Source organism: Nipponia nippon, unplaced genomic scaffold, assembly GCF_047370975.1.
Source record: "Nipponia nippon isolate SJK-2023a ecotype South Korea unplaced genomic scaffold, ASM4737097v1 scaffold_12, whole genome shotgun sequence".
Classification (NCBI taxonomy): Eukaryota; Metazoa; Chordata; class Aves; order Pelecaniformes; family Threskiornithidae; genus Nipponia; species Nipponia nippon.
The window spans coordinates 20935862-20962237 of record NW_028262313.1 but is presented as its reverse complement, the minus strand read 5'-3'; the positions used below and the strand labels follow the sequence as shown (position 1 = coordinate 20962237).

Sequence of the window (26376 nt, the reverse complement as noted above, 5' to 3'; positions counted from 1 at the left end):
ATTCAAATCTGCATCTAAAAGAGAGGAAAAAGCTACTTCTAGATTACATCCATGAAATCAGAAAGATAAAACTAGATAAGACCAAAAATGTAGGTGCCAAGTACTATCTTCCTGTGCATTCTGAAGTGAAATTAGGTCTGTAGAACAGAGCTGTCTGCAGCACCAAGCCTCAGTAAGAGGCAACAAAGAAGGGCACTTCGAAGTCAAGTTGCAAAGGGTCAGTAAATACTGTTGAAGGTGTTAAATTGCAGCGGTTGCTCAGAAATGTTGCGTCACCCCAGTCTAAGTGTGGATGGGACTGCTGTATTTCTGTAAAACAAAACTTATCTCCGTGTAGGCAGACAGCACACCATGCACCTCCTGAGTCACATTTAAGTCAACAAAAACCTTAAGCCATTCACAGACTTTGTTGGCTTCTGGCTCAAAAGAGAATTTCAGCAATAATCAATATCCTCAGAATTGTTTGTCTTTCAGGTCATGGCCACATGCATGTCTGTCTTATTATAGAAAGGCAGAGATAGGCTTTTTCACATGGGTTGCTCAGTTTTGCAAAGTTACGTTCTACAGATCCCATTTTGACATTCATAATTTATTTGGTCTCTCAGAGATTTCCCATGTAATGGTATCCTTTTTTTTTTTCCCCTGACTGGAGCGTTCACAAATTCAGAAAGATCTGTAAAAGTCAGTAAGAATTCAGGTGAACAAGCAGTCACAAAATGTTATGCCAATACTGTGGATTTTCCCAGAATTTTTCCAAATTTTTTAGTAAGTTTTGTAACCATATTTTGTGGTTTGAAATTCACAGTATCTGTGAATAAAGAAATAAAAGGCATTGCAAAATACTGCTTGTATAAATTCAACTTTCATTTTAACAATACTTGTGAGCAATATTCACCAGTGGACAAACTAGCAAACCTGACTCTAAAATAGATGGTAATTTTTAAAGGGCATTTATGTTTAAGCTCAAATTCTTTTTAGTCTGTTAGTCTTACCTACCTCTTCTAGTGCCATCACTTCTCCATTTGTTTGATTCCGTAATGAATCCATGGGATTAAATACTGCTCTGTGGAATTGGACTACACAGGTGAACCGAAGCAGCAGCAGCACAATGCAAAAGCATTCTTCGATCCTCTGCACAAGCTGCGGTGGGTTGTGGAAATGTGGCGCTCTCATATGAGCTGGTATGGTAACCTGGTGCTGCTGAAAAAGATGGTTAAATACGGGATTAAAATTCAGGGTTTGAAAAGGAAAAGGCTTAAAAGGTGCATTTTAATGCTTGAATTTATATAGGTGAGGGAATACAATCATAGCCAATGTCAGCAGTTCCCAATGAAGATACTGATCATCTGGCTACAATTAATACTATACAATTCTCTAGTTATAGTTTTAACTTCATTTGTAGTTGGGTTTAAGACTGAGATTAGTCAGGAATACTTCTGTTTTCTGCCAAATCTCACATGGCCGTGCCAATGGCCTGTGGATGATCTTTGTCAAGGCACTGGTTCTGCTTTCCGTCTGTAAAAGAGAGAAGATGAGATGGCTGGGAAGTGCATTGAGATCTAACGCAGAGCTGTGCAGGAGCACTGTGTTATTGCATTTTTGCCCGTTTTAAGTCCAAACAGCCAGCTACTATACAGCATTTTGTGGAGTGCTTCAGGTAAAAGGAGAAATTGCTAATGAAGAGAATACACTTGATTTACTTACTGGTGTTACAAGCTTGCTTTCAACCTGCTTTCTGCCTGGGAAGTTCCCTTTTAATTTCTCTCTGAGATTCTCAACATACACCCAATGCTTTTTTGTTTCTCTCCTTTCTTTGGCTTTCCCTCTTTTTTCGCCCACTAGTGATGAAGTGTGAAAGTATTCGTTACTCCGTACGTACCCCTTCTCTACGCATTTGATCTTTCATTTGAGTAGGTACCCAGTTAACCCAGCTTCTCAATAGCCTTACGCCTGGCCTCTATCTTGGGCAGCGGTTCTTGTTATTTCAGTTATTCTGCTTCAAAATTCACCCAGCTGCTGCTCCATTTTTACCAAAAAAATAAGCACCTAATTCCACAGGTTTTCACTCTATACACCATTGCTACTGACATTTCAGATTCTCCAACACTGCACACAGTTCACCTGCAGAAATAAATTTAATTTCCTTTTAATGTTAGAAAACATAACTGAAACCAGATCTCTGACACATTCAGAAGACTTCCTCCATCCATGAGGAGTAGTCAGGGCAGACATAACCAGGGCGTTTGGATTGTCTTTCCAGATAAAACTACTGGAGGAGGAGGGCGCAATATACTTCTCGGCAGTAAGGGAAAAGGTTAGAATGAAGGGTGAGAGATTTACTTAATTCTGAGGACGTACATTGCTGCTGGTGCTAGAAGTTAGTTCAAGCCAATGATCTGCTCAGCCAAACTCTGCAGAACTGTAGCTGGAATCTAGTCCAAATTGGTGAAGTCCGTGTAACGTGAACCACCGGGCCGGCTCTGAGACTCGTGCGTTCTGGTCAGGACACTTAAAGCCAGGGGACTGTGCCAGAGTGAGAACAAGATTTGAGATCTTTAACAAGATCTAAGGCCCTTTCAGATTGTTCATTGTTTCACTACAGGATATGGCTTCGGGTTTTTTGGTTTTATATCAGATTCATGCCAGTTTTTTTTTTTCCCTATCTAGAACTGGGCCCTTGAACATTGACCATAAACTCATTCACTGTCTCTATGATATATTAATTGTGCTTTAACAGCCATTCTTACAATATATTTACATTTCAGCAACAATTCAGAAACGCTTGAAGAAAGAAAAAAAGGCAAAGAGAAAATTGCAGGAAGCTTTGGAATTTGAGTCAAAAAGAAGAGAACAAGTGGAACAGGCGCTTAAACAGGCCACATCAGGTGACGGTCTCAGGATGTTAAATGGTAATGTCTTAGTTGGCCTTTCACAGTTAGCTTAAAATGATGTTTAACTGAGTAGAAAAAAAAGTTAAGATGATGCACAAAGCAAATTCCAGAATAAAAAAACCACGATCCTTTCCTGAAATAATTAAAAATCTATTTCAGGCCGTGTGCTCTGGGTCATGAATTAAAAAAATAAGTAAGTCTGCAACTAGAGAAACAGACAGAGCAGTTTACACAGACATGACAAGAAATGCTGAATATATTACCAGAGAAATCTGTTACAGTGCCAGCTAAGACAATGTGAAATTTGGTTCCTATAAGGTTCTCTGAACTCTTCTCTCCCAGCAGATTCATTTTTAGAACTGCTGAGCTTCATTTGAAAAGCCGTTTGGCTGAAGTTTGCTCAGCCTCAGGACCCATTAAGTTTGTTAAATATGTATCAGCTTTCAGAGCTGACTAGGTTTTCAATACTTCCCAAATATTCTTGTGAAACAAAAGCAAATCAGTTAATCTCCTAAACAGGGTCATTATGTTTTGGGTAGTGGGAGGATTTGCCTCTCCTGCTTGATGTGGTTCTGACCAAAGTTTAGAGCTTTGATTTGAATCTTTAAGACTGAACCTAGTTGACTTTTAATTAATTTCAGGTTCTGTAGCTAAGGTTTAATCTCTGCGTCCCTACCCTGAAGTCTCTGCAGAGGCTCATGAAGCAGAGGTCCATTCAGTCTCTGCTGCGTTCGTATGTGGTGTAGTCTTTACGTTCACTTTGTGCTGCCTGCTTTGGGCACTGCTGGCAGCTGAGCCGTAATAACGTAAGCAGACTGCAAAAACTGCCTGAACTGCTGAGTAAAAATAATGAGTTGAGCTTGTCTTGAATTCTCAGTTGTGAGGGCTGCGCAAACTGTTTTTTAAAGTTAGGGCAAGCCTGTCTACACGAACTGCCATCCCGACACTCTGCAATGGACTGCGAGTTGTGATTTATCTAGAGCACCTAAGAGATATAAACTCCTTAAGTACGAGAGCAACATCTTTCAGAGGCATTCTCATCTGCTGGGTTTTATAGTCCAGCATATCACTGTAACCAGGGGCTGGCTGGCTTCCCCGTTGTGCTGACAGTGACTGGTGGCGATCCAGGCAGGGATGTACAGCTTGCAGTTGCACCGGGATAGGGGACCACGGCCCAAGGGAGAGCAGGTGGACAGAGCCAGCAGAAACCATTCCCACCGCCTCCACCAGATCAGAAAAATGCCCAGACCCGATCCCACAGGCGTGGCCAGCGCCTTGAGATGCATGTCAGAAAAAACCTGACATCCTGATGGTCTGTACGGTCACTCACCCAGCCTGCCATTGCTGGTAAGCACCTCCCGCGCGCCCTGCAGTTAGGAGTACTCAGCAGTTCTGGAAGCCACAAATTAAAGGGTACCAACATGCCAGCAATGTGATTAACAGATCTCTACATCTGCTGTTGTGGGCCTGGCTGCTAACGTTTTGATTTGCAGGCACACTCAGGTAGTCATATATATGTTAGTGCCTGCGAGAAGCTGATATTTACATGCTAATCTGATTGCACATGCAAATCAGGTAGCTCATTAGCATCTTAATCCACAATTTAATTGCAGGTACAATTTTATGACAACAAAATGTGAAGGGCTATTCTGAATATTTTTAATTTAAGTCTGACGGTCTGTCTCATTTAACAGATGCTGTTATTAGTTACAGATGACTTTGTCATTTTACATGTATACAACATGTACTCTAAAAGGTTTGAAAAGAAAGAACCTTTTAGATTAACAGATCAGTGCCTTCAGCTTTCCTTCAAAACAGGAATCTGAATAAGGGAAACCCTATGTAATAGCAGTCACTGGTAATTTTATAAGAAAAAATTGTATACATGAAAATATTATTTATTTGCTCATATATATTTATAGGGCTGTGTATGCATACATCACATATATGTCATTTCCACATATATTACTAAGAAATTACTCATATTACTCTTCTGTGTACGGCCTATACTTTAATGGGTTGCCCTGCTCTGACGCAGAGGCCGGTCGGGCTGTAGGGTGACCAGCAAAACGTCATCTTTGCGGTAGATACTGACGCTCCAGCTGCAGTGATCTGAGAAAGCAACAGGACAGTTGTTGTCTATTTGAGAAAGTCCAGAACAGGCTTCTACACAAAAAAAACTTCTGAACTATACGCAGCTCACTTTCAGGTGTGGGGTTTTTTCTTGCTGTAATTTCTGAGTGCTGTGCTATAAGGGAAGCAGATGTTTCTCCAGGATTCGAGGTGCCGTGGATTCAAATCACATACCCTTCATGCTAATCCTTGTTGGCACAAGGTGGATAATGGCATCTGTTATCCTAACACCCTGGGGTGTTGGAGCCCCCGCCCCCACCCGAAGGACTGTGCATACAGAGGTATTATCAATATGAAATTAAATAGTTCAAAAGCGCATATCATTATGAGGCTCTTTCTCAACTTGGAAAAAAGAGCACAGTCCCTTTTGGAAAGCTGTTTGCAGAAATCTGGAAATGTTTCACCTAATATCACATATGTAACTTTGTCTTGGGTGATGATGCATGCTTACAACATTCTGAGCTGAGCCTTTTAAACGCCGTTTGCACAGCCCTTATCTGTAACACGCACCCATACAAGCTGGTAGGCGCACACACACAAACATGTTGACCGGCGTTGCTCTATTTAATCCTGGACTTCGCAGGTGTATGGCTGAGAGAGTCAACGTAGTTTAATGTTATCACAGCTTGGTTTCGACTTTTATTTTTCATATGTCAGATGCCCTCATTCTCCAAGAGAATGCTACAGACATGTTAATATCATGTGTTGGTTATTATCTGATCATCAGACGAATGTGAAGCACGTTAAAAATAATTCACTGTGAGACCAGTCCTGCTTGCACATTTTGGAAGCAATTCACTACTGAAAAGTCTATGAAGACCAAATGTTTTATGCAAGACCGTGTAACTTGGAGATCACCCTAGTTTGCTATAAATATTTTTCTAAAGATGCATGAGAGAAGGACAAAGGGGAATGCATTAATCTTCGGTGTCATGTCTTTCAGATGCTGGAATCCCAGAGATGGAAATAGAACACAACGGAACCCAACATGACAGTGCAGCAATGCAAGGTGCAGTACGTACCGCATCTCATCCCATTCACGTTTATCACAAGCCATATTAAAAATTAAATGAAATGCAGAATAGTTTTTGTCCCTGTTTTCCTGCTTTAAGATAAATGTCAATTGCACAACTTCATTTTGTTTTCCTGCTCAATATAGAAAACCTTTGAAAGACCAGTACTTTACAAGACCAGCAATTAAATTTGTTTAAATAGAGGTGTGGGAAACTCATATTTAGCCATCAGATATATGCACTTAGTTCAAAAGCGATTTTACATTTGATTTATCTTTTAAAATACTTTACCTCTGATCCTTACCTTCCTGTCAAGATTATAGGTGTTTTCAAAATTACACGAACTGTAGGTGGAAAAGGAAAGTCATGGTCATGTTACGAGCAGTTACATAGTGCTCCATCTTCCTCGCTGTTCAGTGCCTGTTTGTAAATACAGACCGTTCGCATCTTGTCTGAGTGCTTCCCAAGAATAGTAAATGCGTTCTGGCTCTAGGCCTGGGAAGTAAGGGAGTTGTGTAATCATCATTTAGGGGAGCTGAGATACAGAGATCTTAAGCGTTATCTCCATTGCCGTTGGAAGCCTCTCTGAGACACGCAGAAAATCCATAGTGACCTGTGATAAAATTTGGTCTGAGCAATGTGAACACAGAAATTCTCTGACTTTGGAGAAAGTCCAGTTTTGTAGTGTTGATTTTCTATAAAATCAACCTTTTTCTCCCTTCAGTCCTGTGCCGTATTCCTTACACACCGTTCAGTGCTGCGCTGGCTACTCCGGCAGTCACTGTAACTGCTGCTTCTTCGGGCGCTTCCCCCCGTTCTGCTGAATCATGGCGTGGCTATGTGCAAAAAAGAACGTGTGTTGAAGTGACTAAAGACGGTCCCCTTCTGTGCAGCCAGCAGAAGGACTGCAGTACAGTTATGGATGCAAACACGGCTTCTAGCATTTCTGACCCATTCAGGGCTTGGCTTTGCATGCCTCTGGTATGCATCTGTCGCCCATCTGTCATCTGTCCAGGAAAGCTTTCAGATATTTTTACTGCTGTCTCTGTGATGTTAGGTTCATATGCTATGTATTACAAAGAAGGAGAATCTCAGCTTTATTGTAAAGCACATATATACATATAACGTGTGTATATATATATATATATATGTACACATATGATTGGAGCTGTGCTCTAAATATTACGATTTGAAAATCATTACTGCCAGAAATAGTCAAAATATTGGATAAGCACTTGGGACACACGTATTTCAATTTGACAAGCAAAATGTTCCTAACGTTTATGATGTATTTATGATACCTGCTGAGGTGAGTGCTCAGTGCTCTTCCAAAAAGATTCTGAGAGTCAAAGGTGCATCTGGACAGAATCTGGTAAAAAAAGGAAGTTAGGTTCAATTTTCAATTGAAGAAAAAAAGTTACAGTTGGCTCAAATGTGTCTTCCCATCAAAAATTATTATAAATAACTGTGGGGAAAGTGATGCATAGCCACTTCCAACAACCATTTACTTACCAGAAGGAATTAAGAGAACTTTCTTACACTTCTATAATCTACTGATACACAAGAAAACCGCATGATTTTATGATTTTTAATTCAGGCTGGGTTTTTTTTTCCCTTTTCTTTTTTTCAATCTGGTCCCAACTACATCATTCTTTAGTTTTAACAGGCTTTTTGGATCATAAAGTTTTTGTTCAGGTTAGAAGCCTGAGCAGAGGGAGAACTGGATATCCACTGTGCTCCGTGTCTCTGGGCCTGGTGCCCTCTGCGAAAGCAGAGCATGATTTGTGCAACACGAGCTGTAAACCCCGCGTCCACTCCGCAGTGGCAGAGCATCATCTCTTGTCTTCGCCACTGCATCTGCTGCCTGCTCTGGCAGTTTCACTGTGGTGATCCTGTTCAGCTGTAAACATGTGGCGAGTTTAGCCAGTTCTTTCACCAAGCACTCTCAGCTGACGAAAAGGTTTCTGAAAAGCTCTCTGTAGAGCTTGTTTAGATTTCAAAGTGTTTCTGTCCTGTAGCACCATCTCTTTCATTTTTATTTATGCTGATACTGTAGTATCTTTTTATTCTCTGTTCCTTTGATTACAATTTTTGTACTTGACAGCTACTATTGCACCGCCGTCTTTAACAATTTGAGCACACTCCCTCATTGCCCCCTTCATTTGCTGCCTTTGTTTTTTGGGCCCTGGGAGGAGGAAGGGTCAAAACACACGTCCCTAATACAAAGCTGTTTCCAGGCTTCCAAAATCTCTCTCGATTGCACAGAAAAAAGCGTTCGCATCAATGCAGACCTTTCTTTTGCTGTTGTCAATAGCTCTGCTGGACAGAAATCTATCATTCACACAGTGCCTTCCCTTTGAAATTCAATTAGGTTTGCTGCCAGTATCTCCTTAAGACGGTTTAAAGGAAAACTACAAAAATACTGCACGGCCACCTTTCACAGTGATTAAGTCATATCATATTTTATGCTCATTCCTTAAAATGATTTTATTAACACAAGCTGTTCATATGCTGGGATTCTGATCTGCATTATAAATCTTTTCTATTTAGTTGACTCATTTTGTCTACGTTTTGTATATTAATTGGATGGAAATTTTGTGCAGACGAGACTTAAAACTTTTTTGAACTCTACAGCCCAGTACCTCCATCCTCCGTGTACCTGATCTTCTAGCGCAGCATAGCCTGAGCTGCAAGAAGCTCTGTGGCTGGCAGAAGAGAAGAGTAACGGTTGCTGTGGCCGTGAAGCCCCCGCCCAGCTGCGCGGCGCAGGGAAGGCGATGCCTGCGCACCCTCCTGGTCTTGCTTCCATCGCTCGCTTGTGGGCCAGCGAGATAGGCAGTGCATCAGCCATTTTATCAACCAATCTCCGTTTCACATAAAATAAACATACTGGGTGTCATTAAGTGCACCTTCAGATCAATGATTTTTGCAAATGACATTCAAGTACCATTCGAGTAGTGCATTTTTGCTGATAAAAGCAAATTAAATTAGCACAACTACAAGTGTGCTGATAAAAACTAAAACCGAACAGCAGCACCATTAGCTAACAAAGTAATATTTTCTCTTTACTGCTTTCTGCCATTTAGTTATTATCCTATTGGAAATCTAATTATAATCCTTTTACTCCCTAGTCAAACTTCACAGTTTTTGCAAGCTTAGCACTGACAAGTGATTTCATTACATTTGATTGCCCGCGCCCAGATTGACTTAACTTCACTCCGAGACCTAAAAGCCCTCTCAGTTTCTCAGATTCCCTGTTTGCACATTACAGCAACAGCTCCTTTAATTAATTAGCATGAACAGCAGTAACATGAACTGCTGAACAGAAAATAACATCATTTTATGATCGCAGGGAGACTTCTCCTTTTGCATGTTTATACCTTAGTTAACTTTTGTATTACTATATTTCATTGTTAGGGGATATTGGAACAATCAGCAAAGCAATGTTATCTTAAAATTTTAAAAAATAGATGTTACCATAATACTTGATGATAACAATTTACAAAAAAGGAAAGACTCTAAATTTCGAGAAGGAGGCGGCAGCACGGGCGGGCAGACTTTCCTGCGGTGAAAACATGGTTCGGAGGACCCGTGGTTCACTCTACCTGCGGCAGGAGGGCGACCAGGGCGGCTGCTGCTCTTGTTTGTGGGGTGACCCGGCAGAGATTTAGCACAAAAACACTCAGTAACCGTGAATAACTTTTTATCTGTTTGCCAGAGATGATGAAGGACTGTTGAAGGAAGTTTGGAACATATTTTGGTTTTTATTATTTAGAAAACTGGGCTATATTTTTTCGCTATTCTGCTATAACCAGTCAGTTTTCAAATTCAGCCTATGTAAAAAGGGCGCAAAGGGGACAGAAAAGAGAGGGTAGCGTTTTTAAGAAAGAGGTTTAACAACAGCATTACTATATCAAACTATACTTCAAATGTTGCAATCTGCTGAAACCAACCACGCTATGGAATTTCAGAGTACTCTACAATTGTAAGAGACAAATTCAACATCTTGGAAATCATAGTGCTGTTGTCTTGGTCTTGCTTTCAGTGAAAAAAGTGTTAATACACTGACAATTTTACCTAAGAAAAGACCAGAACCCTGTGTTTAGAAACTCTTGAGATTAAACTAAACCAGAGGCCTGATATTTTCCTTGTGAGCGAGTTCTTCGCTATCTTTTTTGTTTGAGTCTTCGGCCTTTTCTTCTTCCTCCTGCCCAAGCCGTGCTCTGTCCCTCGTGCATGCCCTGGTCTGGATGCTCTGAGTTATTGAACCTCTAGTGGTTACCTCGTGCTGTGTCACACTGCAGCGTTTCTAGAAATCCTCTCCCGGCGTTCGTGTGCAATGCCCAGACTGTCGTATCCCTGCACACAGCGGCCACGCGCCGCTGAAAGCCCTCTGACGAGCTGCCAACCGAGCATAGGGCCCTCTTTAGTAACCAGCCGTGAGATCGCGGTGCTGACTGACTGCATGGCTCACCTGCTGCTGATACAAATGCAGGGCTTTAAAAATAACAGCATCGCTGTTCTTAGTGTTATTTCTACTTTTGGTACGCAGTGTGTTTCTGAATCTTTCCCTCTCTCTGAGCACACAGGTGCATATGAGGGAGGAAGCTGAGATTTTGTGACTTACTGGAAACAAAAGGTGGGGAAAGGTTTTCCCAGGAGCCTGTTGAGAGTGAAGGTCCATACCTTCCTATTCTTACAAAGGGCCAAAACATTTATTCAATAATTCAGTGTCAGTAGGCTTGAATATTTCCTAAGCAGGAACCGCTATGTTATCTCCTTGTCTGCTCAAACTGACAGTGGCAATCCAGCATCTGCATAGTTTGTATTCAGTGAACAGATTCTCGTCCTTGGCTGTCATTACTCATTAGAAATCCTAGTTTCTGTACAAGTTTTTAGGTCTGTTAACATGGATGTGGAAATATTTGCCAGAGCTGACTCAGTAGTCCTAAGCACAAAATAAGCGGGGAAGAGACCCCCGTGCAGCACCTCGGCGAGTGCGCGGTGCCGAAGGGCCAGGAGCCGCGGCCCTGTCTGCTGCGGGGAGGAGAGGTCGGGCACCGCTCCCCAGAGGGAGGCTCTCGGCTCAGGCGGCATCAGACATCAGACTGCACCTCTGCAGGGTGGAAAAGAGGCACTATGAAAGAGCGAGAGATGATGAAAAGGAAGCAAACCGAACTTCATTAGTACTGCTGCTCTCGGAAGCAGCATTTATTGCCCACGCTCTTCCGTCAGGCTAGAGGAAACCATGCCCTGCTCACAGTGTCTTACTTTTTCTCTTGCACTGCTCAGTTTGGAAAATACTTACAGATAAATGGAAAGGAAAAGTTTTGCCGGACAACTAATAATGAGGCAAAGTCGCCAGCTTTACTCACTGCTGTCATTTGGCTGAATGACTAGCCCAAAAACCTGAGAACTGGCTGCAGGCCAAGTCTTTTTCTTTTTTTCGTGGTAGCGAAGGGATCCTTTTCTGTGTTTTTTGTAATTGCTGTGGCGCTTACCCCACTAGCAGGGGCCTGGAGGCAGCCTCCTTCCAGGCCAGTCGGCACTCCTGGTTGCTAAGAGGCTTAGGGAAAGAGTTTTTTTCAGGGATTACATCCACAGTAGAAGCTAATGCAAACTGTTCTCTGGTTTTTATTTCTGCAACATAAGAGACTGATTCAAACTAATTAGCCCCAGCTTTGTAAGTTAGATGTTAGATTTATTGTTATTTATTAGATTTCTTGTTACGGCATTGTATTTTCCATGTGCCACTGCATCCAAAGCTCGGCTTGGCTCTGATCTAACTGAACTGCTGACTCGGTTTACGTACCTAGGCAAGGTGCAGAGATCCCTCCTCTCCGGGGTACTTGCAGTACCGGGTAAGACTCTGCAATTCAGCCCCTCGAGCAGGAGTTGTGCAAGGCCTGTGAGAGCGCGCAGGTCTGGCACGTGGCCGCCCTCTTCCCTCCTGCTGCTCTGCTCTCCACAGAAACGCAGCCACGTCTCGGCACTACCGAACCTTTGTTTTAGCAGCTCTCCCAACTCCTCCTCCATCTAAATTGGCAAAGTGGGATTTTCAGTTTATTATTTCATCTTTGCTACCCGTACTCTGCAATATGTAGTGCTGGGTTTTATTTTTTAAATTGCATGAATAATTTACAGTTACTGACACAACAAATCTATCCTTGTTCTCTCATTATGTAGCAGATCCCAAATTTCCTTCCTCCAGTGACTTTCTGCTCCAGTTTACAGTGCGCTAAGGTTACCTGAGCAATCCCGCGCTGTAGCTGTGGCGGATAATCGCCGTTAGCTGGCTGCGTCGCCTTGCTCCCCGTCCGGGGCTGGACTTGCACACCAGCGTTACTGGAGCGTGTTTCTTTATGCAGGTTGTGAGGGTACACGTGGAGATCTTGTTTTAAAGCACTTTTATGGAAATACAGCTGAATTACTAACTTAAAAGAAAGATATGACAAACAAAGCCTCACAAAGGATTCAGGAAAGTCAGAGATGCTGAATAGGCTGAAAAAAGAAAAGAAAAAAAATGTTAATAAATATGCAGGGGATAGTTATTGCTTTTGGATTTGCCCCTTATACACACATTAAAACCTTGAGAGAAAAAGAGGAACGATGATATTGTTGCTAAAAAAGAGTGCAAGAGATGACTGTGTACCCTGGACTAACAGCTCGGGGAAGACAACAGCATCCGGAGGGAGAATTACAATTATGAACATAGCTCTGGCTCACTGAGAAATTGTGAGATCTTTACTTGTCTTATACATTGTGAAGGGGAAAAAAATTCCGTTCTAAATGTCTTGCTTATTAAGCCAGTCATGCATTTCACTGTAGGTTGTAAAGCAGTATAACATGCACAGGGGGCTCATAAGCATATTTTAGTGTTAGGGAATATCATTTATACAGTTTTTATATTGTCAATATTACCCCTAGAGAATGAGATTAGGCTTTAAACTACTGTAAATCTACGCTTTTGCTCACCTTTGTATAATTTCATTTTTTAATAGAATGAAGCCCACATAAATGAATATTTGATTAAGGGATAAACCTAATAAAAGAATACATTTATTGCACACAGATTTATTCAAATCTTTGCTATATAATACAGTAAAATGCTATGAAACGGTATGTAGCTTCCAGTCAGCTACACTGAGGAGAGGGTGAATATTCTTCAAAAAGATGAATTTGACAACATGGCGTTGTCTTCCGCGTGTAAGTGGTAGCACAGATGCTCCTAACACTTTAATTCCTCATAGGTGGTTGCTGTATGACGTTGTTAATGCCATGGAGTTCAGTTTATTGCACAGCAACAAAAAAGTATTTTAATTTCTGGAGAATAATTGAGAGCTTTATAAAAAAGGAAATATTTAACTATGTGCTTTCTGTTTGCCGATCAATAACATCTCCTGGGTGGCTGCACTGTGTTTGAGCTTTGGCATTTGCTTTCTCTTTCTTACAGGTATTCCAGATACCTCCATTGAACTTCCCTTGAGAATTAAAGGGAGTAGGAGGGAAAAATTGAAACCTATTTCAAAGTTTAAACAGTCAGTCCATCAGCCCGCAGTACCCTCAATGAGCACCTCTTACCTTAGTTCGAAAAATAATTTTTGAAATACAATAAAAATATCAAGAATTAAAAAAAAAACCATTGCTGATCCTTACTGATCCCTTTTTTGATTAATCGACTCTTCCCTTGCAAACACGCCTGGATTCCTCCCCCCCTCTTTGCAGACAGAGCCCGTGTTGCCAAACGCAGCACCGTGAATGTGCGCGCATGCGTGGTCTTTGCCTTACCGGCTTTGCAGGGATATCAAGCATCAAACACGTATCAAAAGACGCAGCTGGCGCCCAGTGGCCATTTAAATAGTGAGTTACGTGTCTAATTTCTGCTGACTTGCATTGGTATTCTGCGAACTAATTCACCAAGCAGGTCGGTAAATGCCACCCCGCGTAGGTGGTGAGGCAAGAGGATCCCGTTGCACCTCTGGCTCCTGGGCCCGCACAGGGCGTAGAGCTGCGGGCGCGGGATGCCCAGGACGTGTCGTGCTTTGGCTGCTTCTGTGCGGAGTGCAGGACTGGTGCGTTACTGGCTCAGGAGAAGCCCGCTAGGGCAGAATTTCAGCCTTTTGGACTGCCTGTAAAGACTATTCGTACCATTTTCTGAGGGCAGCCATGCTGACCTGCCAATTCTGTCAGTGGCTACCTTTTTTAGAAGTACAGCTTTAATAGAGGCTAGATCACCTGCAGCCTGCTGTGGGCAGGAGTCACGTGCAACTTGTAATAATCGGAAGGAGAAAAAGAAAAAAAAAAAAAAACAACAATAACCAGAGTGTTCAGTATTTGCATTTCTGCTTACCCCCCTCCCCAGGCTTTAATATTTGCCCCGCTAAGTTTAAGATGACAATTTTAATCAGCCAAAGGCCTCAAACTAATTTTACTCACTTTGGAGGTTCCCATGCTCAGAAATGTTCCTCCGGAGATGTTATGTCCCTGGTTCTTCCGATCTTTATTCTTGTTTACATCCAAAATACGTATTAAATCATCTCTGTTTGGAGAGTCTGAGCCTCCTTAAAACCATGAAACATTCAATTACTAATTAGCTGTTTCCTGTTCCTAATGAAGTGAACATGTCGGATTTGGATTAAAATTCAGCTACTGCTCTCCTCTGTTTATGGTTCCAGATGTTTTTGTTTTATCTAGGAGGTTACTTTGACAGCTACTGCTAAATGATAAATCACTCATATTATAGCTGAAATGCATTTTGAAATTGAAATGTGGCAAACTTTGAGATTGCTCCAAGGATCGGTGTCAGTTAGCAGGTCAATACTTGTTCTTTCCTTACGAGCGTTCAGTATTGGCATATGTAAAACAGTAATGGGATAGATGTCAACATTATACAAAATGCGTCTCAATATTATCATTTTGCTATCATCTTCAAGATCAGTACTTGCAGGTTTAGCTGGGTACATTCATGATTCATTGTATAATGAACAGGAATATGGATTCTTGTTAGCTTTAGTTTCTGTGGGCATTTTAATATTTATTCTTTCTCTGGGCTTAATGTGAAAAATCACAGTTGATAGGTACTATGACTAGGAATATTTTTATGAAGGAAATAAGGGGCTTTCTACTTCTTTCCCTAAATAAAGAAAAATAACACGAAAAGAAATGTGGTGGTTTCTGAATGAAAGAGCAGTTTTCCAAGAACAGATATTGATTTACCTCTATTAGATTTTTTAATGGAACGCAATTTTGTTTTAACACACCGGTCCCTGGAAGGTTTTGTGCATGTAATAACGGTGTGTTGTAAAGCTGATGCCGTGTTACTCGCTCTGTCTTACGGAGGCGTGCAATACAACACGGGCTGCCTTCTGAAAAAAAAAAGAAGAAAAGTGAGCGTTCAATTAAAAAGCAAATGTCATAAAGGAAGAAAATTCAAATAAAAATATTTCTAGTCTCTACGCAGCAGACGCTGGCTGGCAAGCCCCCTTCGAAACAAGGCTGGTGGGGTTTACGGCAGCTGAGCGCCCGCGCCTGCCCCAGCGGGCAGGGGGTGGTCGGGGTGCCGAGCACCTTCGCCCCTGCGGGGCTCTCTCAGCTGACGCCTCTTTTTCCTACGTAACGCACGCTGGCCTGAGGGACCGGTTGTGTCGCTTGTAGATCTGAGAATTTGGCTTGAGGAAAAAAAAAAAAAAGGCCACAAACAAATAAGGAACCCCACCTAAGTTTCAATTATTTATAAAATTTGTAACTAATTGACCTTTTTTCTTCTGATTTTTTTTTTCCTCCCTCCAGAAAACAGAACATACATCAAACCTACTATTATGTACTGAAGGAAGCACCTATTGCTGAAAAATGTATAATGATCACTATTTGAAGACTATATAGTTCATGAAAAACGTCCCTTCCAACCTTTGATGCCTTCAGTACTGTGTGAAGAACAGGATTTGTAGCATGAAACTTGAAGGACAATTTCAAGCAATTTACTGTTGCTGCATCGAAAACTGCCGTATTGTCATTAAGAAATATTGAGACTTTTTACAAGCTTACCATACCAAACCAAGCCTGTTGCAACAGATCATTTTTAGGTCCCCGGAGATAGAAAGGAGTTTTAGTATTTTTAAGCACATACAGGAATTATTCCCCCTTCCCCCCCAAAAAAGAACTTTTTTTTTTTTTTTTTCTAAGGCGGTAGCTATTACTGTATAGCAATGGCACAATGATTTTAAGCCACAAAGGTCCTCACTGGCTGTACATCATACCAGTCCAGTTTATCACTGAAACTGTTCAACATGGAGCTGTTTCGATTGTGTTTATAAATTAAGCTTTGTTTACTGAAGCAGATACTCGATATATATTACGTTTTAAAAAGAAATGTGTGTACATTTTTTAAAAGAATGATGTAAAAATTGTCCTTTCATTAGATGACCAATTCAAAAGTGTGAGCTAAACCCTAATAGCTGACGTAATATGAGGATTATAATTGATGCTTTTTTTTATGCTCAGTTCAGCTTGGCTTTTGGTCTTTTAAGATGAAAAAATGAATATGCAGTAGAGTGTTAGATAATGGAAACTTTAAAGTATGGTTTCTCTGTTGTACCATATTAAGTTAAAGTACACATTCTTTGTTAAAAATGTTCTTGCTAAAAACACAGTATTAAAAATTTTTTTGTTTGACTTTGGAAATCTTTTAAGATTTTTTTTTTGACTGTGAATTCCCATAGTTATTGTACTAATGCAAAAAATATTTTGCACTATATAAAAATACTTGAAGAAATTACCTAATAAAGCGGGTGGGTTGGTATTAAACATTTTCCTAATTCTTGTATGTTCCAAATGCTGAACTTTGCAACTGGAACCTTCCTTTCGCAGAACACGGGACTGAAAGCTGGTGGGAGTCCAGTGGAATTAAGTCATCACCCGTTCGCTCTTCCCTTTCATTCTTGGCTCAAAGGCACAAAGCTTCTTGATGTACAAACTCCTGATTATATACACACACTTAGGTTTACACACACATACCCTGAATTAAATCACTGTCACTTAAAAACAAAAAACCCTTTAAATAGGTCTCTGGGGAATATATTGCCTATGAATAGGTATACTATATCTACATATGAAGCGTGCAGGTTTCATTTATTTTTATCACTAGATTTTTTTTTTTCCTGGTTCACAGACTTTTGCTAACTTTCAAAGTGTAGCTGCAAAACTGTGCTATGTAATGCAGCAGAAAAGAATCCTCTGATTTTTTGTTCCTAAAACGAATTTTTTGTTCCTAAAACGAATCTTTTATCTTAACCAGGTGTCAGTTCAAGAAAATGTGCTGGCCTCTGTTTTACAGGTGATGAAACTAATCATCAGACTAGTCTTTCAATGTACAAACATGGTTTATTCCTTTTTTTTTTTTCTGCAAGCATTCTAATAACTGCATTAATCACACTGCCATTGATTAAACAATCAGAAATTGAATGATACGAAGAAACAGGAGCATTAGGCATTGTGAGTGCTGCCCCACTCTTAATAAAAGCTCCTGTGTGAGTAAAACACTGCAGCACCTGAACCTTCTTTCACCTACCTTTGACTATTTATTAATTTTAGTTGCTCTTCCATTGGGATTCTCTGAAATGAGGGTGGGACCTTATTTCTAAATCTTATTTTTGAAAAGGACTTGAAAGCGTCTTTGGGATGCTGCAGCATTTCTGACTGAGCGACCCAACTCCGCTATTGCTCCTGTGAGCGGCAGATTTTGAAGAGAGCTCTTGAATGGGTTACCCGTGCATTTTGGAAAGACTTGAAGTAACTAAATATTTCAGTCTTTCCCATAGTAGCATTTTTGCATTTTTCCTTAAATAAAGGCAATTTTAGCTGGTTCCCCCCCCCCCCCCCCCCCATGGCAGATCTACATTTCTTAAGGCTGCATTGATACTGGGTTGATGAGCACATCATTGATTTCTAATTTGCCCTTCCCAGAATAGTTTTAAATGTCAAAGTACTGGCAAATGAGATTTAGGAAACTGATAAACTTCAGAGACTGTATCTGTTGTTAAGTCCTTATTAGGTAGCTCCTGATAAATATCGACAAACCAAGACACTGAGGTTTTTATGTGTCAGCTCAACCTAACGAGCACACTTGGAGCTAACGCTTTCTGTTGGAGAAACGTATTAAAGCCAGAACAAGCAACAGGTTTGGCCAATTATGATTGAATAGTTCATCTGAAAGTGCAGCTTTCAATTTTTTTTAAATTTCATTTTACTTCCTATCCTCCCCTCCGGAATATTCCAACTGTCACCTTCCTGCGTAGGGATCTGGCCCAAAACCCGTTGGGCGGTTGATTTCTGAGGGCTGCAGTGTGGGACGCGGGACGGTGCCGCGGAGCCACGGAGCCGTTTCCCGCACAACGTGGCCGTGCTGCGGGCCAGCGTACGCCCTTTGCCCGCCCGACACACCGGCGTTGGGGAATAGGTCAGACACTGCACCTGGGTTTTTTTCCTCTGTGCAGCGTAAAAAGCCTCAGCGGAGCCTTTCTCTCATCCCAGGTGCTGCAAGTGAGCACGAAAGGGAAGGAAAGGAGGAAATCGCTTTCATGGCATATCGTCTAGGTCTCTGTTGATCTTGTCGTTCAGAGGCGGAAGGAGCTGGGATTGTTTACTCAGAGAAGACAAGACTAAGGGAAGAATTAATTGTCTTTCATATGTATACGAAGAGCTATACCTTCCTGCAAATTGCCTTTGGAATGGCGTTATGCCAATAAAGTTGGTGTTAGCTGGACACAAGGTGATCTTGGCTAACTGCAGGCAAGTTAATGGACAAAGTATTTCAGCGCTTTTATGAATCTTGTGTAATGCAGACTGCTACCGTAATAAACTCTAACAGAATCAATAGTGACCAATCTCAATTTAAAATCTGGATCTATAGTAATACACAGCGAGAACACTCTCCTTTAGAGATGCATGGCTGTGCATTAAAAGCTGAATGCTGGTTTAAGTAATTGCTATCTACAAGTAAGTGGCCCATTAATATATCTATTTACAGAATATTTTTGGTAACATGACAAAACGCGGGCTAACCCCAACTGTTAGGAATTTCCTTCACAGCCTGAGCCGCGCTCCACACCTGCGCCAGTGCCTGGGTGTGCGCGCACGTGTGCAGACGCAGCCCGAGCCGCGGGGTGGTGAGCCACCGCCTCGCCGCCCTGGCCTGAGGCTCCGTTCCCTTCGGCAGCGATGCCGATCCAAAGGTTCCCGCTGCTCCTGCCCGCTGCTGCGCCGCAGCGTCCTGCCTGCCCTGCTCTTCCTTGCTGGCGTGAGGAGGGAGGGAGGGAACGCAATTTACAGAGGGTTTTTTTTTTTTAAAGCCAGGTCATGTGCTGTCATCATTTGTTATACGTACTACAAATGTTTAGGCACTTGGAAAATCACTATTAATAAACATTTTGATTTCAGTTCTGTCTGCAAATAAGGGTGTCTGATGATTTGAAGCTGGGGGAGAAAAAAGTGGTTTTTAACTGATGAATTTATAGATGAATTATGAATTACTGCAGTTTTATATTTGTACATCAAAGAAATCAATTGAAATGAGCCAATTCAGTGTCGGCACAGCACAAATGCTGCAGCTTGCTCCCTTTCCATTAGACCGTCATCCATTTTGCTTCTGTTGGCCAGCTAACACTGGCCTCTTAATGGAGCAGCCTTTGCATGAACGTTGGAGTGTGGTACTCTTAAGTAAGTTAGGGGAAAAAATTCTTTTTGGAGCTCATTTTTTAAAACAAAGATGAACTCCCATTATTCTGAGTTCCAGTTAGAAATACAATAGGATTTTACTATATATTCACTATGTGATTCTGTTGACATAATCCAAAATCATGAAAGTAAATACAGCACCATATATTAAAATGCTCTTATGATAACTTAAAAAATGGGATCTGTTATAATATTTAAACTTTTTAAAAAGGTATTTGGCTTTGCATGTTTGAAAATGTATGTACTGCTTTTTCAAAAATGACATTGAAATGTGTATTCCCCGAGCAGTAGATCCCTTTCACTATGTATCAGGTCTTTGCTTTGGCTGTCTACGGGAGGGGTTAGCTGTGGGAAAAGAAGTTTTTGCTGTCCCCAAAATGTAACTGCTCACCTCCCTGCTCTCTCAAAGCTGTGAGGGCTGCCCGAGCCTCCCGATGTGTATTCTGTGGGCAGTGTATCTGCCCGACTAACTGCAGGTCTTACCTCTGAGAGCAATCCAGCTCTGTGCCAACGCAGCTGGGACAGCCTCCGTCTTTAAGGTCATTATCTTCAAAACCAGCAGTCGCAGCCGGGTTAGGCCATACGTATTCCTGCTGCTCCTGGTAACAGAGCAAGCGCCCAGTATTCTGGAATAAATTTTGGCCGGTCAGAGGGATGGTGGAGCCGAAAACAGCCAGAGAAGTGGCAAGTTCGTATTGAACTATACAAAATTGGCCCAGCTCTAATCAATCACTGGGTGCTTCAGTCAGCCAACAGTGTGACGGATGCATTTATTTTTCACAAGAAAGTCTGAAATAAGACAACGGATAGAAACTTAGTCATTTTGAATGGTTAGGCGAAGACATGGTTTCATCATGATAAAGTTTGCATCACAGTTCCTTCATAAGAAACACTGCAATACAATACATCTTACATTAAGGTTATTAAGAGTGCTTTTGAAGTATACAGCCTTAGGTAAACATCATGCATTAAGCGGTTGCACGTCACAATATCACAGGCACGAACGCAGGGCGCCGGGGTGCAGGCGCCTTCTGGGCCGTGCCGGCAGCTGTCCCGCCGGAGAGGCAAGGAGCGGCTGGCTCACGGTGCGCTGACCCCTGCCTTTGGAGGGCCGAACACAGGCCTGGAGTGCCCGCGTTGTTCGCGTTTTGGGATCTGGGCTTTGCCTGAAGCTTTAATATTGTTACCAAAAGGCCACGTGCCTAACATGAATTGTGTCCCCCGCTTCCACCAAACTGGCCAAATAGAAAGGAAAAACCATTGGTACTAAATGAAACAAGAGGAATTAACTAAAAAGAGAAGAAAGAATAAAGAGGAATGAAAAATAAACTTTAATTCACTCCAGTGGCAGTAGGATTTGGCATTTAACGTTAATCATATGTTTCATTCTGTATCAGGAAGAAATACCTGTTTCGTGTTTCCCCTGATGATGCCTGCCATTAGCTGAAAGTCTGTTTATTCCCAGAGCTGTGCTGCCATCAGTTGATGATGCTGGGGCACTTACAGAGATGTTCTGGCAGGAAAAATGCTTTATCATTCGTAACATTATGATGATGAAACATATTTTTCTTTGCAGGCCAGTCCTAAGCAATTCCATAGAAATTGTTGCGTTCTCTTCCTTGGTGTCAGTTGAGGGGGAGAAGGGAACCACATCCTGAAAAGTAAGAAAACAGACAAAAAAAGCTAGTAACTTAAATAACAAGGAATAAACTCCCTATTGGACTTTTCTTTAATAGTTCTATAAAACTGGTGAAGACAGAAACGGTACTCAGAGATTTTTGGTGTCAGATCAGTGCTTTGCATTTTATGTGATCATTTACACCTCTGCAAAATAAGTATTTGATAGCATTTGACAGCTGATTTATTAGCATTTGACACCTATATTACACATGTTGAAATGACTCTACAATGTGCAAAGCAGTGGAAAAAAACCACTGATTCCTTTCATGGCTTTTTCCTGTAGTTTAACACTGAGATTCCATTCCAAAGGAAAAAATGAATTCCCCACACCCGACTGTAACTCTTTATTTCTTCTAATATTTATTATGTTCAGCTCATACTAACTTGGGGGAAAAAAAGGAAAAAGAGAAAAGCAGTTGTGTTTAATTCATGGACCTGATTCACAGACGCTGGCTCAGAAACCAAATCAAAACCAGGCCACGCTCATAATACTGCAAGGAGTCACAGAAAAATGAGAAGTCTGCTATTGCGATGAGAAACACTGCAGGACTAAGACTCTTGATTTATAACAGAGCTGGTAAGTAAATTGCATATTTTTGATAGTTAACAGTTTTTCAAATAAACAGAAATTTTCACCAAATGAACGTTCTGTTTTCAGCGAAATTATTTTTGGCTTCTTCAAAGCAAACCCTCAAGAAACTCCAAAGCCATGGTATTTCTTTTTCACTGTTTTGAAGACAGGCAGTAACAGACTGTTCAGAAGCCATATAAGAAAGAAGGGATAGATCAATTTAATACTTTCTGGAATGAAGTAGACTTCCCGGCTTTAGAATTATTAAAATAGTTGCACCCAGTGAAAAAAAACCCCGATGTCAGCAATATCACCTCTGTGCATAAAAAGTTTCTGGAGCTCTGAGTTTACAAAAAGAATCAAAGACCCTTCCCCATCCCAGGAAATAAGAAGGATCACGAACACAGTAAAAGGATAGTCTAAATTACGCTATACAATTTGTCAAGGACGCGATTACTTGAAATGCAATTGCCAATGTTATGTGTTGACAGGATGTGAGATCTTAATGAAAATAATAATACTGTTTGCTCATCTGGTACCAGCCCAATTTCAAAAAGAAAAGCCTCTCAGATTTCACACATCACAGTAGCTTTTCCAGCTAAAATAATGTGGTAGCTAGTGTAGCATGAATAAGTTAAGTATCTGTGAAGTTCATGGACTGGTGAAGAGGGAGGACCAATTTGCCAAGCTCTGAATTACTGACAGACTGAATGACCCATGTCTACTCTTGTCACGTTACTTTACATTACACATTGTAACACAATCCAGCGGAACATACCCTGGAAAAAAAATTACTTCAGCGCTAGATTGCAAGATTTTCAAGGTTACATGTGTTTGATTGTCACGGAGCCCACATTTTCTAGATCAATTATAGTGGCCTTTCGCTGGCATCTATTGATAAGGTGCAGAAAGCAGCCGTTAGCTTTACCATCACTGAGAATTAAGCTCTCCCATGTTTACCTGTGTACATCTTTTGGTCTACACAACTTACAAAGAAATCAAAGCTCCTAATGCTCATTGCAACTGCCCTTGGCTGTGTTCACGACATCGGTTTTACTTTCAGTTCCTTGCTTGGAGCAGGATACCGAGCCAATTTTCATGAAAGGAAAGAGACAGTCTTAAACATAAGTGGAAGGACAACAGAATTATTTATTTTGAAACACGAAAAAAAGCAGGTAATTTTACTTCCTCAGCGTGACAGCTATATCTGAGAGGAGAGAAAGAAACAAACCCAAACATTTATTTTATGTATCTTGTACCCAATAAGGGTAGCAAGGGGAAATAATTAAAGGTATCATTTCCTCAGTCTCAGGGAAGGATTGATTTCCCATCATAGTGGTTCCAGTATAGTGCACCCCAATACATAAGATTTTACTTATTTTATAGCTGTGATGTAGAAACAGAGAGCTGACCAGGAGTTACTACTGCTGGGATCTACCTGCTTAGGCGTTTTGAAAATTGAAGATTGAAAGATAATGAAGATAACATCAGCTGCTGCAAATGGGCTCTGGTTATTTTTGACTTAAGTTTTATTAAGAACTTGAACGTGACATCCCTTCCTGACGAATACATCCACAGCCCATTAATGTCAGTGAGAGTTATGCTTATATGGCAGAGAGCAGATCTTTTAGTTGTGTGTGTCCAGAGTCTGACGCACGGCCTCGAGTTCTGCGGCTTACTCAAACAATGACAACTTAATGAGGATTTACTTTGTGCGCTGTATTTCTAGAAAAGTAATTTTTTAAATAGCATAATGGATTAATATTTACTTGACAGCCTTTGCATCATTTATCCCCTGGTTTCTATCTTACAGTCTTGTAAGATAGAAAGATAGAAATAAATATTTACTCACTCTTCATGCATGCAGTTTATTCTATCTAGAGCTGTACCCAGCTCTATTCATTGTGTTGCCTTTCAGCTAGATGCTATAGAGGAAGGAAATTAATTGTTGTTAAACTTAGGTATGTGATAAAAAGAAAAAAAAAGTTAGCACTGACTCCTGTCCCCATTTTACTACAAGTGCCCCCTCCCACCCCTGTCTCCTCTGCCAAGCTGCATGGAGGTGTATGTGTATATGTGCGTGTAAAAATAAGATTACCTCAAGCTCATTACTGTCCACTGACAGGGTCCCGCTGTAAAAACTTTTGATGAATAGTCAGCATCTAATTCCTGAGTAATAAAAAAACCCAAAAACCTAAGTTGCTTGCAATCATTATTCCAAATGGAAAAATTAATTGTAAATAACTGGAAGTCAATTAAGGCTGGGTTCTGCTGGGTAATGCAAATCTTTTATAGTTTTGTTTCAGTTAACTGCCTCATTAATGATTTATAGATGTGTATACAGCTGTGGGAACCATAGCATTATCTAATGCACTCAGAGAATAATTACATATGAAAAGAACTACGCAGCTCAAGGGAAAAACTCAGAAATTACTTACTGCCTTAACTTCAACCATATTAAGATGCAAAGTATTTAGAAACCAACTGTGATGTTTTATCCTATTCTTGAGGTATTATATTCTTTTTAAAAAGGAAAAAATAATTCTAAAAAAATATTTGTATACTTCAGTATTACACAGTACACAAAAATCAAGATGTCTCAAACTGAGACTGTAAGCCACTTATTTATTATTTAAAAGCCTAAGTTATAAAACATTCCCATTCCCTTTGTGCATCTGCTATACAGGAAAAAAAGACATTTCTACAGTTAAACAATTCATGGGCATATGCATATATCTCCCTGATTTACACAGAGCTAGAAGTAATTTTGGAAAGACTTCAGGAGTCATTTGCTTGGATATACAAATATATATATATATGTATATACACACACCACTGCTGTTGGTTTGATCTGTTTCTGGCTCCCACTTCGTTTACTACCTGGTTGCTTTTATGTTCCTTTGAGTTTCCCAGCTCCGTATCTGCTCTGCCTGTCACCCCCTGTCCCTCACCGAGTCTGGCTTCTCGTGGGTGTTTCTCCCTGTGGTGCTGGCAATCCAGTTTCCTCACGCCTTGCTACCACTCTTTCCCCACCTTCAGCCCAGCCAAAGACCAGTGGATTAAAACGTCCTCGCAGCCACGTCTTTCCCTATTACTGACACAGCACAAGTCCCAGAAGTTTCTTCTTCTTCTTGCTCCTCCTTCACCACATTCTTCAGGACTCTGCTCCCAACTCTTTCCTTTAGCCCAATGCTCTTGATTTGTTTGCTCAATCAGATGTGTTGTCATCGGGCAGTGCTCCTTCTTACATGTTGTGTGATTTACCCCAAGTACCTTTTTTGCCTTGTATTCAGTAATATTGGAATCCTGGAGCAGTTACCTACCTGAACTACACATGGCCAGAAGGAGACAAATAAAATTGTTTTTTATTTTGTCTACAGATGCTTAGGTTTTTACATAAAACCTACAACTAACCTGTATCACTTCCTCATTTCACAAATAACGTCAGCACGTCTCACCAGCTAGGAAAAAAAAGAAATCAGGCTGACATGCTTTTGGGGGGAGGTGAGGTGGGGAAAGGACAGCAGAAACTCATTCCATGGTTTCCCAGCAGCACTAGAACAGAAATGCTGCTTGGCCACCAGACTGCTGCTGCTGGCCAGCGGGGCTGTAGGATTAAACGGAGCACAGAAATGTTCGGTATCCTGCTCGCTGTGTTAGGGAGCCTGTTCCATACAGTGGGATGCTCAGATGAAAATTCACAAGTTTTGTCTTTGCCGAAAATCTGTGGTATCTTTTGCACGGCTTCTAAAGAACAGGTTTACACGTTTATAATTATGCTTATATGTTTCTGCTATCACTGAAAAAACTTACTTATTGTACATTTTATTGACTCATAGACTAATTCAGGTTGAGGAGGTCTCAGGAGGTCACCTATTCCTACCTCCTGCTCAAAGACTTATGCATCTACATCAGTGGCCATGTGTGAAATGTAAATGAAGTCAAAAGCATAGGAATAATTTATCTGGAGATTTTATTGCCAGAGAATAAAATAGAAATAGACAATTGAAATGGTCATAAAATATTTGTAACTCTGCAGTTGTGTCTTCCTTGGTAATGAAACATTACGCTAATCTACAAGAACAAATTAATGACTGCAACTCAAGTATCACTTAGCATTAAAAAAATGTACTTCTAATTCTAAGCTTTTGAAGTTGCACTGAATAATCTGCATAAGGAACAGCTAAATAAATCAAGACTCTGCAATCTGGAAAAGAAATGACCAAGAATTCATGAGACAGAGGTCCATATAATCATTAATGCCACAAAGAAAATGACAAGAGAATGACTATTCAGCATTTAATACACGAAATGAGGGCTATCAAATTAAAGTATCAGGCATCAGAGTAGCAGGTAT

The 26376-nt window shown here is 40.9% G+C and overlaps 2 protein-coding genes across 6 annotated transcripts in view; one reads left to right on the top strand and one right to left on the bottom strand.

Annotated features, from left to right (window-relative positions):
• Positions 1 to 16708, top strand: part of DACH2 (dachshund family transcription factor 2) — a 310552-nt gene extending 293844 nt beyond the window's left edge. The window contains exons 10-12 of one of the 5 annotated variants that reach the window (XM_087749118.1): positions 2766 to 2885; positions 5968 to 6033; positions 15827 to 16708. In XM_087749118.1, the coding sequence (XP_087605244.1) occupies positions 2766 to 2885; positions 5968 to 6033; positions 15827 to 15864 (224 nt within the window). In that variant the 3' untranslated portion in view covers positions 15865 to 16708. Of the gene's footprint in view, positions 1 to 2765; positions 2910 to 5967; positions 6273 to 15826 lie in introns of those variants that run through there. The other 4 variants (XM_087749117.1, XM_087749116.1, XM_087749114.1 and 1 more) reach the window with 4 other exon arrangements.
• LOC148056741 (uncharacterized) overlaps positions 1 to 26376 on the bottom strand; it is a 236146-nt gene that overhangs the window by 13909 nt on the left and 195861 nt on the right. Inside the window, exons 5-12 of the mRNA XM_087749119.1 lie at positions 21176 to 21422; positions 20252 to 20557; positions 15254 to 15402; positions 14474 to 14598; positions 11850 to 12538; positions 7339 to 7406; positions 6342 to 7103; positions 997 to 1200 (exon numbers count right to left, since the gene is read on the bottom strand). Coding sequence (XP_087605245.1) covers positions 20514 to 20557; positions 21176 to 21422 — 291 coding nt within the window. The 3' untranslated portion in view covers positions 997 to 1200; positions 6342 to 7103; positions 7339 to 7406; ... (2 more) ...; positions 15254 to 15402; positions 20252 to 20513. The remainder of the gene's footprint in view (positions 1 to 996; positions 1201 to 6341; positions 7104 to 7338; positions 7407 to 11849; positions 12539 to 14473; positions 14599 to 15253; positions 15403 to 20251; positions 20558 to 21175; positions 21423 to 26376) is intronic.